This window comes from Carassius gibelio, chromosome A5 (genome assembly GCF_023724105.1).
Source record: "Carassius gibelio isolate Cgi1373 ecotype wild population from Czech Republic chromosome A5, carGib1.2-hapl.c, whole genome shotgun sequence".
NCBI lineage: Eukaryota > Metazoa > Chordata > Actinopteri > Cypriniformes > Cyprinidae > Carassius > Carassius gibelio.
Window position 1 is genome coordinate 11,531,423 of NC_068375.1, and position 16,919 is coordinate 11,548,341.

The 16,919-nt window shown below is 36.4% G+C and overlaps 1 protein-coding gene across 4 annotated transcripts in view; it reads right to left on the bottom strand.

Annotated features, from left to right (window-relative positions):
* Nucleotides 1-16,919, bottom strand: part of mast4 (microtubule associated serine/threonine kinase family member 4) — a 101,480-nt gene that overhangs the window by 55,034 nt on the left and 29,527 nt on the right. For 3 of the 4 annotated variants that reach the window (XM_052591725.1, XM_052591727.1, XM_052591726.1), the window contains exon 3: nt 15,364-15,491. In XM_052591725.1, the coding sequence (XP_052447685.1) occupies nt 15,364-15,491 (128 nt within the window). Of the gene's footprint in view, nt 1-3,677; nt 4,149-15,363; nt 15,492-16,919 lie in introns of those variants that run through there. The other variant, XM_052591729.1, reaches the window with a different exon arrangement.

Here is a 16,919-nt window from a genome sequence, read left to right on the forward strand (position 1 = left end):
GCAGAACACACACTGTGCTGGACTCGTGGGCTTTTGATGGTGCCATGAATATAAAAAAAGAACTCATTTCAGAACTCAACAACATATCAGAACAAACATGCTGTTGTTCCAGTATTGGTATTTCAGGTGAATCCACTGTTTGTTTTTATGAACAAATAATAATGAACCAACATTATATTATATTACGTTACATAAAATGTACACATTACATTACATTATATTATATTATATATCCCAATTGGAATTTAAACAATGCCTTTCCAAAGTCAAATAGATGCTATACTTCCATTTATCTACATTTTAAAGGGGTCATATATGATGTGTTTTTTTTTTTATTATTATCTTGTGTATTTGGTGTAACAGAATATGCTGACATGCTTTAATGTTTAAAAAACATTATTTTTCAAATACTGTACATTATTGTAGGTCCTCTATGCCCCGGCTCTTCTCAAAAAGTCTCTCCTTCTGACAAGCGCAGTCTGCTCTGATTGGCCAGCTGACCAAGTGCATTCTGATTGGATGAACACCGCAAGCACTCATCGGAAATGTAATGCCCCTTTCCATAATCGCAAGCTTCATCTTTCAAAATAAATGTACAATTCTGTCCTTAGTTTTACCATCAGTTCAATCACATAAGGGGAACAGAGAGGAGTGACAGACACAGTGATGAAGCTCGTATGTGTCTGCAGTACACAAGCCATGGACTGTTAAGACAGCTGACTTCACTGTGATGTGATCCTGTCTCTCTCTCTCTCTCTCTCTCTCTCTCACACACACACACACACACACACACACGACGCGACATGTGTGGGCCTGTTTTAATGAGCTGTTTTAGAGGGGGAGTGGCAGTCTTAACTTTGACAAAGAATATCTCTTTGGATTTGAGCCTTTAAGAGAAAGGAAAAAAATTTCAATCGCATCATATGACCCCTTTAAAGTTAAAAATAAATAAATTAAAAATGTCATCTTTAACTCTGAAAGCCCTTGTTTGTTCTCCATAAATCATACTGATTTCATAGTATAGTGTCCAGTGCATGAAAAAAAAAAAAAAAAAAACCTAGACAGTTAACGTGTGAATCATGCACCAATAATAGTGTGGGAAATGAGAATTGAGTGACGTGCCCATATGGCCACAAACATATTTCATTAGACATTATCAATCATGCTTATTGAATTCTGAAACATCGTTATATATCACGCACAGCAAAGCACACTTGTCTTTGTCAGCCATTGTGAATGTGACAAAGATTGCTCATTATACACATAAATCAAATATTACGGCAAGTCATTCACAAAACAAACCTTATAATATATACCTACCTACAAATATTATATTACAAACGTATTGTGTATATTATTAAGCATACAGGAGATTAAGATATTCCTCAAGATGCAAAAAGAAAAGTAATTACATGTGCACATTTAATTATTATTATTTTATTAGACCAATCCTAAATGTGAAGTGAAGCTCAATGCAACTGAACAAATGCAGGGAGAGGTGACCCCAAGAGACTTCTGAATGCACACTTAATGCAACTGTAATTACAAAGCTAATACAGCACCGCTATTGTCTATTTATTCTAATTAGCTACCAGTATCTCCTGCCCATTTTAATATGTTCTGCTGACAACAATATCCTCAGTGGATCCAGATTATTTTACAGGATACAGCCCGGAAGACCCCGTTTTATTTGTTAAACAATATGTTTTAGTCTTTTTTTAATTGCATTAATGAATCTAATGTCACAATAGGCAGAGCATTTGGGTTGCAAGTAAGAAAATACTGTCAATGCTTTGGAAAGAAAAATATCTTCTATATACAGTATATAGAATGCTGTTTAAACTGAGACTGTAACATTTCAGTTCAAAATGTTTCCTTTATAATTCGCACCAACAAAACTATATAGTAAAATAAACTACTGATGATAGGTCAGTTTTGTTTACATCAAGACTGAAAAAAACATTCCGAATGGATAGATAAGAATTCTGAGAGAATAAAAAAAGAAAATAAGAAATACAAAATGGATGAATGAACAAATAAAAGGAGGTCAAAATAAAAAGGAGTGCTTACAAAAAATAAATAAAAAAACATCAATTATTGAAAAAAAAAATAAAAAAAAATTTAAAAAAAAATACAATAATACATGAATACAAGAATTAACCAAAAACACAACGAGTGAATGCAAAAAAAAAAAAAAAAAATACAAGAATGGAAAAATGAAAAATAAAAATACACAAAATTTGAAAAAAATTAATGCAAAAAATACAATGAATGAACGAATGCAAAAATAAAATGAATGAATGAACGAATGAAAGAACAAACAAACAAATTAATGAATGAATAGGGAAAAGTGTTGCGTTATTTCTCTGCTGTTAGACAAATACAGAATATCCACTCTTGGTGTAAACAAGTCTTTAGATTTAAATTTAGTTATATTCAACTCTCCCAAACACAATTAGAAGTGACACTATGCATTTAGTGGGTCTCAGAACAATTGCCCTGCATGCTGCCTCTACCTTGATGTAATTGACGTAAAGCAGTTAACGGACTCAACCTTCTCACCGACATCAACCTGTCTAAATTTAGCCATGTATCACACTCACTTTCTCTGCTGTAATGACAATTACCAACACTAACTCAATTCAGGAAGTTTCCTGCCTGTCCCAGTCCCCCCAGTCTCTGATTTACTGCATGAGATCATAGCCTGAGGCAAAACAGTGTGTGAAACAGTGCACTGACATGTATTTGACTGACAAATGAAAACAGCATGTCCCATATGAAATCATACAGCAGAACTCTGAATCTAGTCCTCAGGGCAAACAATCTCTTTGTTTTATCGCCAGCTGTGGTGATGTCCACAGTGCACAGAGTTTAGAAACAAGTGTTCTTTCCCTAGCCTAAACAAAGAAAAGACTACAAGAGTCTCTTTAATTTCACCATTTCAAGAGATTAACCGCCAATGGATGGATGACTAGTCCTGATAAACTCACACTGCCGTTACTCCAAATATAGGGATAGATCATACAAAAAAGGAAATTCCGTCACCATTTATGCACCCTCTTGTGGTTCCAAACCTTTATTTCATCTGTGGAACACACACAAAAAGATGATATTTTGAGAAATTTCTTTAAATGATTTTCTTTTGTGTTCTACAGAAGAAAGTCATATTGGTTTGGAATATATTAATGATATTATCATACAACAATGAAAAAAAAAAAAAACTATATATATATATATATATTAAAATGCATTAAATATGCTCTCAGACACCTCAATATAAAGTGTTCTGTCAGAAACTTCAATGATTTATTACGATTACCGAGAACTCAACAGTCTAACATAGACAACTTCTTTTAAAAAGATACATTTCTTGTAAATAAATACATTTCTGTTCTTTTAACAGTTTTGTAAAGTCGCTGATCTTGTTTAAAAGGAAATTAACAAGGTATAACCTATTTTCAGAGATACAGAAATCATTACCAATATTTGCACTTTGCAGTCTTTTCAGTGACAAAACTCACACATTTTGTCTTCCAGTGCTGCATTTGGATGTTTCAGCATGCAGAGACACAGACTCTATTCTGTAATTCATCCCACACCCAAGTGTTCACGCAAAAGCTACAAAACTACCAACGAAGCGGCAAACACCCACATCCGCGATGCTCTATATTTCCTACCTGTAGCCCGCGTCTCCTCAGAATGCTGGACTCATCCATGCCTGAGGGGTAGAGCGCATACTCTCTCTCTGTGTGTGCGCGCGCGTCTCGCTGCTACTTATCCATACAGCACCGTGCTGCCTCCTCTAGCGCTCCTGCGATCCTACAGGCACACTCCACCTGATTCCAGCAGCTGCTAAAGACTTACATCAGAACTTATCTGATTGGAGGGGGCCGGTCAGCTGACACGTCGTTTCGCTCTCTTTGAACTTCAGCACAATGAGGGAGCATGTACGTGTTTGAAGAGAAGAGAGGATGTGAGCATGTGAAAGAGAGAGAGAGAGCTTGTGAATGAATGTTTGATGGAAGAGTAGGGGAGATAGGGAAAGCAGGAGGGACCAGAGCAGAGTGGGGTGGGGGGTGGTAGAAGACCAGCAGCTGAAATTCACTGTAAAATCCCATGAGGGCCGTCGATTCATTCCCCCACCCACCAACCCCCAAAACAGGCATGTTCTGTGGCGCCCAGAGTGAGTGCTTGCAGGGTAAAAGAGACAGGAAATCCTGTTGTGCATTGTTTTGCCAGCATTAACAATGCAGCTGGCATCCGGTGTGTATGTCCACATTTGGTCAATGGTGTTAGCAAACTGATGTTGAACGGTATTGAGTTCCTATTTGTCTTTCAACTGGAGCTGCAGATAAGGATTCTGAAGTGAAGGTCAGAAGCCTCTACGGTCATGGCCAGGGTGAATTGGCCACAAAGAAAATGAAAGAAACACACACTAAGAGCACGGGGTAACGGTGCAAGTTTGCAAGCACTTTCTACATTATTGTGATAAGTCACAGCTGATAGTTGCCTTCCAACATTAACAAGTTTGAATGACAAAACCTTCTCAAAAAGTAGCATTTTTCAGATTTTCCATTTCCATTTTTTTTTTGTGTCTTGCGCAATGAGAAAATGGCAAATGCATGCTTAGGTTTTTGAACACAAGAATGCATCCAGTGTGACCGCCCCCTAGGAAACAAATTAGATCAGGGTCAGGTAAACTAGGAACCAGCAAAATTGTAAGAGGTTTCCTCAGAGTTGTAAATTAACTAAGCAAGTCTGCCAATGGCTGGTGACTTAAGAAAATGTACTGGCCATATATTTATGAACTATTACAAATTTGGGAAGATAGTTCGATATCTGTTATATGGAATGTGAACATTGATTTTTTGGAGTTGCATTTGGTAATTGGTGAAAGTTCATTCTATTCCCAGTCCAAACTTTTCTCCTGCTAATGACGCCTATGCATCTGACAGTAACAAAACTGGTTGTATATTGGCAAACTTGTCCTTAAGACTATTTGGTAAAGCAATCTTGCCCAACCAGTAGCTTTTGAAAATATGCAGTTTTGAACATCCTACTATACTCAGCAGCTGAATGCTTCGAGGAGTCAAGACATGTAGCAATTTGTGTTAACAATGAGCATTTTTTTAAAGATAGAATAATCAATGGTTTTCAAGGCACTCAGGGAGATACTCAGAGTTTGTTTGTGGCACTCAAGTATTCCCTATATCGATGAGCAGAAATGTATTCCACTATGGTTACAGCTTTGGTAATTTTACAGAATGAGCAAAAAAGCAATGGCAAAAATAAGATGGCAAGTGGACTAGAACTAATGCTTACAGTCAAAAGTCCAGGAATACATAGCTAGACTATCATTTGGCAAGGTCAAAGTCCATCTCGCAGGTCATTTTATATAGCAATGGCACCAAAAAAGCTAATGTTCCATCAACTTGATCACCGGTAAGCTGGTATGACCTAGTTTTTCCAAGTAAGATGCCCTCCAAAAACTAATTATCCCAGAACCAGCTACATATCGGGAGTCAATATGGTGCGATTTCATGGGCAGCTGTAGTGGTATTTTTAAGGCGTCCATTCGCCAATCTTATTACTCCTGGAGTTGTTATACAGCAGTGCAGTCTTCTTAACATGTAGAGATGAAACTTTAAGCGACGGCCATCGTACCAATCCCAGTCGTCAATTTCACAGTCTACTGTTTTTTTTTTTTCTTGCTCGCCCTCTCTCCCACATTCTCTCACCTTCCCACACAAACACACTCTCTTGCTCCAACTCTCACATACCCTCAGTCTTTCTCACTCATTCATTTCAATTCACCGTGACTGCCATGTGAATATTAAGTGGGTTCCCCCCAGTTCTCCTTGTTTCTCCAGCGAAGCTTGAATGATACCAGTTGCGGAGCAGAAAAAAAAAAAAAAAAAAAAAAAAAGAGATTGACGGATACCTACAGAATATGTATGAAAATTATTTTAGAAGGTCAAACACGTAAAAATGTAATAAACTATTCTTCGTCAGCTCATCCACCACCGTTTGCAGGAGACCAGTGTTCATTTGGTGAAAGAATGATAAGAAGCGTAATTTGACGTTGGCACTTTACAAGTCTTTCAAACTGAGGCAAAGAGCTTGGATTAAAATATGTCTCTTCTCTTGTAGAGGAGCAATTGTGGAAGATTATCCTGTGAGAATTAGTCCCGATTCAGCAAGTACAGTGAATGTTAGGAGAAGGAAACAATTAGGCTACAACATTCCCTTTTTAAAAGTTAGAGTAAAAAAGAAAACTAGTTACTGTTAAGCACTTGTCATTTCTCATTTGGTTTTGGGAAAGCTCCCTGTGGCGGGAAATTAATGCAAACACTGTACTTCCTCAAGTGAATTCAAGGAAACGGTTTTCGACAACAATGCTTTTCAACCCATGCAGGACTTGAAAACATAATTGGCTGGAAACCACTTTACTGACAAAAGCGAAAAGTCATACCATCACACTTATTTCCTGTAGAACCACAGGAAACACATTCAATGAAGAAAACAATTGAGTCAACCGCTGCATGCAACTACCCAAGTACAACAACATCCTTGTGGGTGTAGGAACATCATTGGATCCTATAGTCCTCTGTCCAGTCTTTAGGAAGAATAACAAAACTGTAATTTCAAATTATGTGATCAAATGTGCTAATATTTGGTTTCAAACATTTGCACATAAAAAGTTATTGCTTGATGCACGATAAACAAAAAACTTTATTTCCCTATCCAATAAGCACGATTGAGCTTCAACGTTTACAATATTTGATGTTCTCTATGCATGCGCATTGATCAATGTTTATATGTAAATAAAAGCTTAAATTAAATCTGTTCAAATAAATCAATGTCTGTACATCATGTGGATTAATTTCACGATCATTTTATTAACATTTTGAAGCATCAAGGTTTTAGGATTTTCAATGTGCTGACATAAATCTATTAGGTTTGATTAAAAATATCTTTATCTGTGCTCCAAAGATGAATGACACTCTTAATGAGTTTGAATGACTTGAGAGTGAGTAAATAATGGAATTGTCCGTTTTGGGTGAACTATTACTTTAAGGCAAATTTGACAGCCCTAAGAAATACATTTTTATAAATACATTAAACAATTACTTATTATTATTATTATTGTACTCTCAAAATCCTCATAGATACCATAACCATGACCAATCTCTGGTGAACATCCATCTTTAGCAACTTAAAGCCAATAATAATTAGCCATGTATTCAGACTAAATTAATCCCTCAGTTGAGCGCCTACCTTTGAAATGACAGAATGCTAACAGAGAGCACCTCTCAAGATATGAATTTCATTAATAGCTCTAAAGATTTGTTATACGGTCTTGTAAGGATACAGCAGGTTACTGTAGGTTTAGGATTAGCATTGTGGATAGGTTTATAACTGTTTTGTAGGAAATTCCAGGACCACCAAAGGATGAGCATAAATTGCATTGTGTACCCTGTCTGATACTGATGAGGACGAACATGAGGATGAGGAACGAGGGAGATGGGCAGTGCAGGGTCATGCTGAGGTCATTACAGGTGAAGAAGGGAACTTTGGCCAATGGTCATGAGAGGATGTGAGAGACCTCTTTGTTCTCAGTGGGTGGGAGACTTGAGAGGCTTCCATATGGAAGTCTAAAGAGTCTAAAGAAAACGGAGAGATAGAGAAAGAGATGTAAAGTGGAAAGGGGCTTCAGAGGTGAGGGCAGAGGAGCCTGTGGTGAAGGTTGATTGAGTGACCTGTATGGTCAGGCTCCGTTCTAGCCCATCTGAGTCTGTCAGGGGTGTAAGGATATGAGCCAGGGACCTGCAGAGACCAAACGCGCGCACACACACACACACACACAACGCCGCTTCACAGACCTGAAACCATTCCAGTCACAGTCCGTCCCACCAGACCTGATAACAGCACGCTTTTACTGACACATCAAACACCAAGGACAAGCCTGATGGCCACCACAGAGCACCTGCAGTACGAGCATCACATCAGAGCACATAACGATGCCATGTAATACAATCACTTTCTTAAATATCATATGGCATGATTGCTTCAAATCAATATTTCACAATTAAGACCTTGATCTGGCAATACAAAACTTAAGCAGCACTGCCACTAATGTTTTATTTGTCTATTTTCTAAACCTATCCCATAAGATTTAGATTGAAGCTGGAGAACATTAAGACTTTTGGACCCACTTTATATTAAGTGGCCTTAACTACTATGTACTTACATTTTAATTAATAATTTAGAACAATGTACTTATTGTGTACATACATGTTTTTACATTGTACTTATATTTAAAAAACCCACCCTTAAACTTACCCATACCTCCAACCCTCTCCCTAACCTTACCCCTATCCCACCTCAATAGCAGCAAAAGTGTTTTACAATACAATATGAACACAATAAGTACATTGTACTTATTTTTTTTATGTTAGTACATAGTAGTTAAGGCCACCTAATATAAAGTGGGACCAGACTTTTAATAGCGTTTTTGAATTTCAGCAGAAAAAGTAGCATTCAAGTTGGTACTGTAGGTTTCATTCATTGTTTAAAACTATTTAGTAGCTCTTTTAGTAAAAGTGATGCAGGCGTACATTTTTGTTTATCACTACACTACCGGTCAAAAGTCTGGAATAATTATAATTTTTTATGCTTTTGAAAGAGGTTTCTTATGCTTACTAAGCTGCATTTTATTTGTAATACACACTACAATTTCGAAAGAACAGTTTTCTATTTTAATATATTTTAAAATATAAATCGTTCCTGTGATGCCAATAAATAAATGCAGGTAAATATAAAAGAGTGATTTTGAAAACATAAAAAAAAAACCTAATTATTCCAAACCTTTAACTATGTATTGTTCTAACTGTATATATAAATTAAAATTATTAAATATTCTTCATTGTGTTGATTTTGGGGAAAGCGGTGTGAAAATCATTTCTATTGTTCATTTTGAACATAAAATATAAAACTGTCACTCTTCTGACAACATTACAGAGAGAGAGAGAGCGCGTTAAATACTATATGTTTTTTGTTTGTTTGTAAAATAGTGTGTAAATTTGCACCTAGCTATATCATTTTTATTGCTTGTGTTCCAATTATATCTCACCATCTTGTAACACTTTGAAGGTTGGGTAATATGACAAACAATGTCATATTTCACCTGATTTTTAATACGGTGATATTTCAACAGAAAACCATTTCAAAATGGAATGGACCAGTGAGTCAAGTTCAACATCCCAACTGCTCCCACTTCATCAGAAAGACAGTTCCCATTTATCTGCGGTCTTCATGTGTACACACTGACATGCAGTCTGTAATTCGATTTCGGTTTACTAAACGAGGCTTTCACCTCTCATAACCCTCTCGAGATGATTGTGAAAGTCAAGGGAAACGGACATGTGTACTTCTGCAAAATGTGACAAGAAAGGACTGAAATACTTACAAGGTTCTTTTAGGCCCTACTTAAAACAATGAATATTAAACATAAATGGCATGTGTCTGACCGCTATGGAGTTTTCAATGCCAAATGCTGTTTTATCCAGAGAGTTGTGAGGCAAATTACCAATATATTGCTAATGTATAAATAACTGAATTTAATACAAGCTATTTTTATTAATTTGATTAAAAAAAAAAGTTAATGTAGATTACTTTAAAATGACCAAATACTAACCAATATATCTGTCAAATCAAACAACAACTTTGAAAGCACAAACATAAACCTGAAAGACTTTGGTTTGAGTGACGTTATTCATCCTGCTTTGCGAGTCTGTCTCAGAAAACAGGCAAAGACAAAAGACACTGTTATCAGGAAAGGACATCTCTGGCCAAAATAATGAAGAGGGTCTCGTGGCCACAAAGCCTCAACATCAGGATTATGATGTCTTATCTCCATATCTGGCCAGGAGGAGTTGTATTGATTTGCTGTCAGAGTTAATCATGCTCAGGACAGACGAGAGGCCATGACAGAAGCAGGTTAAAATGTCACGCTGTTCTAAGATCAGATTTCTCTCCCTCTCTCTCTCTCTCTCTCTCTCTCTCTCTCTCTCTCGCTCTCGCTCTCTTACAGTGGATCTGGCTAAGATTTGTTTGTCTCACCGGGTCCACAATCAGCATGAAAACACAAGCACTTCATGGTACACCATGACGAGCTGCTGAAGGGAGAACAAGATTGAGGTTGAAGAGAGGACAAACCTAATACAAACACGTAAACAATTCAAAAGCTCCAAACTTCTGCTGGCTGTGTTTCAACAAACATCCACTATGACCAGTCCAGTTCCTCTTGGATTTAAGCCAAGCAATAAAAAAACCTCAAGCTATATAGCATCATCAAAAGCAAAATATTTTATAAACATAACTTTGGGTGAAATTGTAAAGTGCAAGACACATTTCAAGTCCATGACAATGGTAATTTCTACAACAGATGCAGTAGGTGTGATAATGGTTACGAATTAGGTTACCATATTTATGTATTTATTCTATCTATCTAATACAGGAAATATATACATGTACACATTCTCTCTCTCTCTCTCTATATATATATATATAATTTCTAAAATATTATATAAAATATATCCAAACATCTCTTTATAGCTCAGACAGGACTTGAGAACTGATGAAAATGTTCTCTGAGGGGACCTTTAACTCTGGTGACTCACTGTGACTTCTGCAGTGTCATAACGAATAAATAATCCCTTTGTAGTCATCATTTGCATTCTACCCTGTGTGACTACCGCTGGATACTGCAATCGCTCTAAGTGGACCTGCCAATAAGGCACAGCGATTGTTCAAAATCTTTCTAATAAATTGCATAATTCATCAGTTTCAGGTATGATGTGTGTATAGTCTGCTGGGACAATTTGATTTACGAAAGCACAAAACCCCCTAGTAAAGAAAAAGGTGGTGGTAATATCTGAAAAGTTCTCCTAGAAGTTTGAACACATTTTACATAACATGCTAGATACATTTTAGATTTCACAGCTAGGGTGCAGGAGAGATATATGGCCAAAAAACTAAAAAAACTAAAATGTTGTTCTGTTTTTCACTTTAGAAGTCCTGGATTAAAATGCATTAGTGATATTGATGGTCACTAGTTACCATCCACTCTCAATGTATAGAAATTGGGGTTCAATGTTTGTTTGTCATTCAACATTCTTTAAATAAAGCTAGATTATTTGTAACTTCTGATTGTTTGGGAGTGATTTCCTTTCAACACGTCATGCCATGTCTGTAAATACTGCTTGACTGAAGGTTGTTTACAGTCGCTATGCAGTGTCGCAACTTGACACACTAAAATAGTATTCAACTGTTTTGAGGCTTTTTTCATTCAAATTCACTACATAAAACATTTAACTGCTGAATTACCATCACAATTAACCATATTGTGATACCATTAATCTTCAGGCTGCCACATACGATTTTAGTTAAAGGGGGGGTGAAATGCTCGTTTTCACTCAATATCCTGTTAATCTTGAGTACCTATAGAGTAGTACTGCATCCTTCATAACTCCAAAAAGTCTTTAGTTTTATTATATTTATAAGAGAAAGATGGTCTGTACCGATTTTTCCCGGAAAAACACGAGTGCCTGGAGCCGTGACGTGTGGGCGGAGCTAAAGAATCACGAGCGCCAGTAGGCTTTTGCGTTGAGAGCGTTTGGAAGTTGTGACATTACCGTGAGGAAAAAAACATCCAAAACAAACCATGGCTAACAGTCAGATTCAGCGTATATTTATGATCCAGAATCAGATCCAGAGGCTGAAATTTAACAAGAGCAGCATCAGCAAAGGCGTCTCTATGTGGTATGTACTGAAACTGTATATATATGCTTAGCGGTTTTGGAAAAAGACTAAGTTCCACTTTATGTCGTCTTTTTTTTTTTAAGCTGTACATGTGGAAAGTGCAGTTTGATGACAACATTGCATGTTGTTTACTTGATGTGCTTACGCGCAGATAGCTAAGTTAACAACACAGAGATATTTGAAGCAGCTTTCCTCACCTCACCGTTGCGACTGCATTATCCTTAAGAAATAAACGATGTGCAAATCCGGCGTCAAACTGGGCCTTGTTTGTAAAACAAGCATCTTCGAAATACAGGGAACAAACAAAAACACTTGCACAACTCCGTTGATGCTCTGTAAAAATAAACTCCATCCACTGCTCCCTTAATGCTGTTTTCTTTTTTTTTGGTAATCTGTGCAGGGTTGTCTTTCCCTGGCAACCAAAAACACACTTCTTTTGTGACATTTCGCTCTCGCTCTGATCAGTGATTGTCTGTGCTTAACCTCTCAGTGCTCTGCTATACGGGAGCGCGCGCTCTTCCGGCAGACGTGCCCTTAGGACCCATATAAGGAAATTCCGCTCCATCTAACGTCACACAGAGCCATACTCGAAAAAAACTTTCCGAAACATGTGACAAAATCGGAAGGAGTCTTTTTGGAACAGAAATACTCCTTCAAACGTACAACTTAATTTTTTAAACTTTGTCCAGGTTTAGCATGGGAATCCAACTCTTTAACAGTGTAAAAAAACTCATGCAGTGTATGCATGAAATAGCATTTCACCCCCTCTTTAAAGATTATTTGCATAATGGGACATAAAGCTGATTCCTTTTAATATTTACACTTACAATCATGACAGCTGAAACGGTTTGATCAACAGATCTTCTGGACATATTTAGGTTTTAATTAAAGTATTTCATGTTAAGATAGTGTGCACATGCAACACCACAATTGCCCTAAACAAATATATTTCCACTGAAGCACAATCCATGTTTTTCTTGTTTAACTCTTTCTTCTCAGTTCCTCTGAAGAGGACTCAATAAAACACAGAAAGCATAGTAAACAAAATCCCCTTGATAAAACAGTGAGATATCCAACACGATCATTGCAAGAAAAAAAAAAAAAAAACATTTTATCTTATCCCAACGGACTCCAACAACACATACGGTTTACAAATTTCCTGAATATCCAAACAGACCAAAGCAAAAACCCATATTCCTTCCACATGAGGTTTTCAAAGGGAAAACAGATAAGCTCCCTCTGTGTGTAAGGAATATCTTTCCAAGGTCACATATGAACCGTCAGCCTACTCCACAGGCACTCGTTTTCACTAAACAGCGTTAACATTCCCAAGACATACTCCTTCCCTTTGTATTTTGCAGGAGGGGGAACATTCAAAAAGATAATGCGGGAATGGCGCAGAGGAAAAGACCATTAGCAATTCAATGGGAGTCATCCCAAAGCGGGAAGGCCCAGCCATCACTGATTTTCAGGGCGGCAGATTTAGAAGCAGGGTCAGGGTAAACGGTCTGATAAAGCCAAAGCAGTTGAGATGATACCAACCACAGAGAGAGACACGCTACCATAAATATATTTTTCTTATTAATTTCAAGTTTTGTAATTATTATGATGATATATATATATATATTTTTTTTTTGTAATGCAACAGCATATACTTTTGGACTGATGCACTGCAACACGCACTGAGAGCCATTAAACGGCTTGAAAGATCAAAAGACATTTTTTTATAAAAACATATGTAATTATAAGCTTTTGTTACGGTATTACTGATTTGTTTTTGTTATTATTGTTTTTACTTTAACAGAACTGAAGGTTTTGGATAAAATTTGGTTCAGGTTTTCCAACCCTCAGCAGCATACCTAATACAAGAAACCAGTAATATGGTTTTAACTGGTTATCAAAGCTGGTCAAAGGCTGTTTATTTCAGCAGGGGAGAGGGAGAGAGACACAGGAGGCCCCAAAGAAAGCAGATCGGATACAGCCGCTGAGTAAATGACATTCTGTTTGTTGCAGCATTGACCCTGCTCTCTGTGGTCATTAATTTCAATCAGGCGCCCAACATGGAGCCTGGACCTCTGTTTGCCACGGCTCAGGAGAGGCATATAAGACATGGCAGTTTCTCAGAATATCTTCACAGCATCCAGATCAACACAGACAAAAACAATGTTTAAAAAAAATTCCTCCAATGTAGAACATATTTGGTCCAAAAAATAATGGAACAGGTGTATGGCTGTATTACAGTTAGCATGGCTCTTCATAAACAAAAAGACGTCTTACAGACAAACTAAAGTATATTTTTACTTCTAGGTGAACAAATATGGGGGGGGGGGTCAGTTAGAAATGCTGATATATATGGGTTATGCAATTTAATGATGCAACTGAGAAATAAAAAATATTTGTATAAATTAATTATTCACTTCCCAATACTGTATATACACTCAAAAATAGGAAAAGATGAAAAGAAAAAAAAGAAAAGAAAAAGAAAAAGAAAAAGAAAAAAAAGGTCCTCACTGAAATAACTTTCAGTAGACTTGACATACTGTTTAAATGATTTAGGTTTAGTTCATGATATAAATGAAAATTCTGTCATTTTCTCATCTTCATATTTTTCATATACCCACAGGACCTTAATCCATCTTATTTAGATTTAAATGTAGATCTTAATATTTAAATCTCATTTTTGTCTATCAATTGAAAGTACACTGAACTCAAATTTTCAAAAAAGTTAGTAAAAACATTGTACTAGTAATCTATAGAAATCAAACCATTTAATCCAAGTCCTCTAAAGAGACAACAAAATTATGAACAGATTTAATTTAACACTGATCAATGTGCATACACAGAGCACATAACATATGGTAAACAGAAGCTCAACAGTGTATTCTCGAAGCACAAGACCAATAAATTTATTTTCTGGGTGAAATGTTAAATGTAAATCTTATTCAGACTCCTCAATTTGTAAAAATTGTTCTTCTCACAAGTGAAATACAGTACTTTTATAGAGTTTGACAGACTGTGGTCACCTTTTTAACTGTAATGAATAGATCAGCCTGGACATTCTGCTAAATAACTCCATAAGTGTTACACTGAAGCCAAGTAAATTCAGCATTTTCATTTGTGTGTGAAATGTCCCTTTAATCATTAAGTCCTTTTAATACGCTGTCATAGATGGTTGCATTACTGTTGCACACCATAGACAACAAAAGCTGGCAACAGAGATGTGGCATGTCAGTTCATAAAGACTAGAACTACGGCGAGTTCAACAAAGGGTCATTCAATGCGTTTTGGGACACATGTTTGGATGACTGACTTATATACTTTTCAAATTAATTACTGGATAATATTTTTATGCTAAAAAGCAACATCCTGCTAGTCAACTGTACAGAAATGAAAGGGTTCTTTATAATGATGGAGTCCATCAAAACAGGCTAAAACATGTTTATATTAGTGTCAGTGATACAGCAGTGCTCCCTAGTGTTTGAGCAGAGAGTCTACCACATGATATCAAGTTAAACTCTATTTGTTTTGTGGTATACCAACCAGGCTTGCCGTGAGAGAGGGTGCAGATTTGCCTAGGGTCTGGGAGCGCATGCGCACCAGGTTGGTGGTCTCTGAGCCCGTAGCGCACCATGTCTGCTGGGTTGAGGCATTGGGCAGCAGGTACTTCCCTGAAAAAAGAAAAAATTTCTGTGAGTAAAAAACATTTGTAAATCTATAAGTAAAGAGTACAACTATATTCCAAGAGAATGTTATTTTTTTGTTTGTTTCATTTTTTTTTTTTTTTTGGTAGCATACTATACAATATAACTAATAATCTAATCTGCTCAGAAATGAACAGAGAGGATTCTGGGAGTGCCTCGCCATTTCACAGGCAGTGATTCACTGGTGCATCATAATAGACAAGTCATAACAAACATATGCCATTCAACATGACCCAAATGACAGCATCTACACACATGTGAATGGTGAGAAGCAAAAGTTTTACTGTCCAGTGAGCTTACCGTGTATATTGGGCGTCATTATTATTCATTTTAAAAATGTGTTTTGACAATTAGGTTGAAAGACAAAGCATAATCCTAGTATAAGAGCTTCATCCAAAAGGAAGATTTATCTATGACTTATATGCAGGCATATGAATATACTTATCTTCCCATATATTTTATTGAAGATACAATACAGTATGTCATAGCAGTTTGTGAATTCAAACGGAATTACTTCATTTTATAAGTCACTCAATTGTTGATTTTAATGCATAACAAAAATGAAATGCACATATTAATAATGGAATTGCTGAATAATAACCCCACTGGTAATACTTAAGAATAATGGTCCATTAGTTAATGTTAGTTACTGCATTAATTAATATGAACAAACAATGAACAATACATTTATTACTGTATTTATTCATCTTTGTTCATGTTAATGAAAATACAGTTATTCATTGTTAGTTCGTGCTAATTCACAGTGCATTAACTAATGTTAACAAGCACAACTTTTGATTTGAATAATGCATTAGAAAATGTTGAAATTAACATCAACTAAGATTAATAAATGCTGTAGAAGGGTCAATCTTGCTTAGATCATGTTAACTAAAGTAGTCAACTACATTAACTAATGGATCATTATTCTAAAGTGTTACCACCCCATTATTTATAAAAATGTATAAAACACTTGCAACAGCATGCCACTCGAGGCATTCTTTGCCATTTTCTAGAGGGAGAGGGGCATCTTTCCCCTTTTAGCTTCAAAATAAAAACTATACATTTCACTCCACAACTCTAAAATGCATTCACAAATTCAAATTTAAATACTGTTAATAAAAATAAAAAAAATACAATACAATGTCACAGATCACCCAGTGGGGCGTCTGACCCCATTTTACACTACTTTTCAAAATGAGGGCATTTATTGGGACACTGTTTGTCAAATATTAGTGCATAACATTCATAATTACTGAGATGAACTACTCCCGTGGTAACTCTGCTAGGACAGTAGGGTGAACTTAAGGAGAACTGGCTTCACACATCCACTATAAAAAGAAAGACGCTCTGATAGACCGATATTCAGCTCATACAGTATGCAAGCCCTTCACGCAG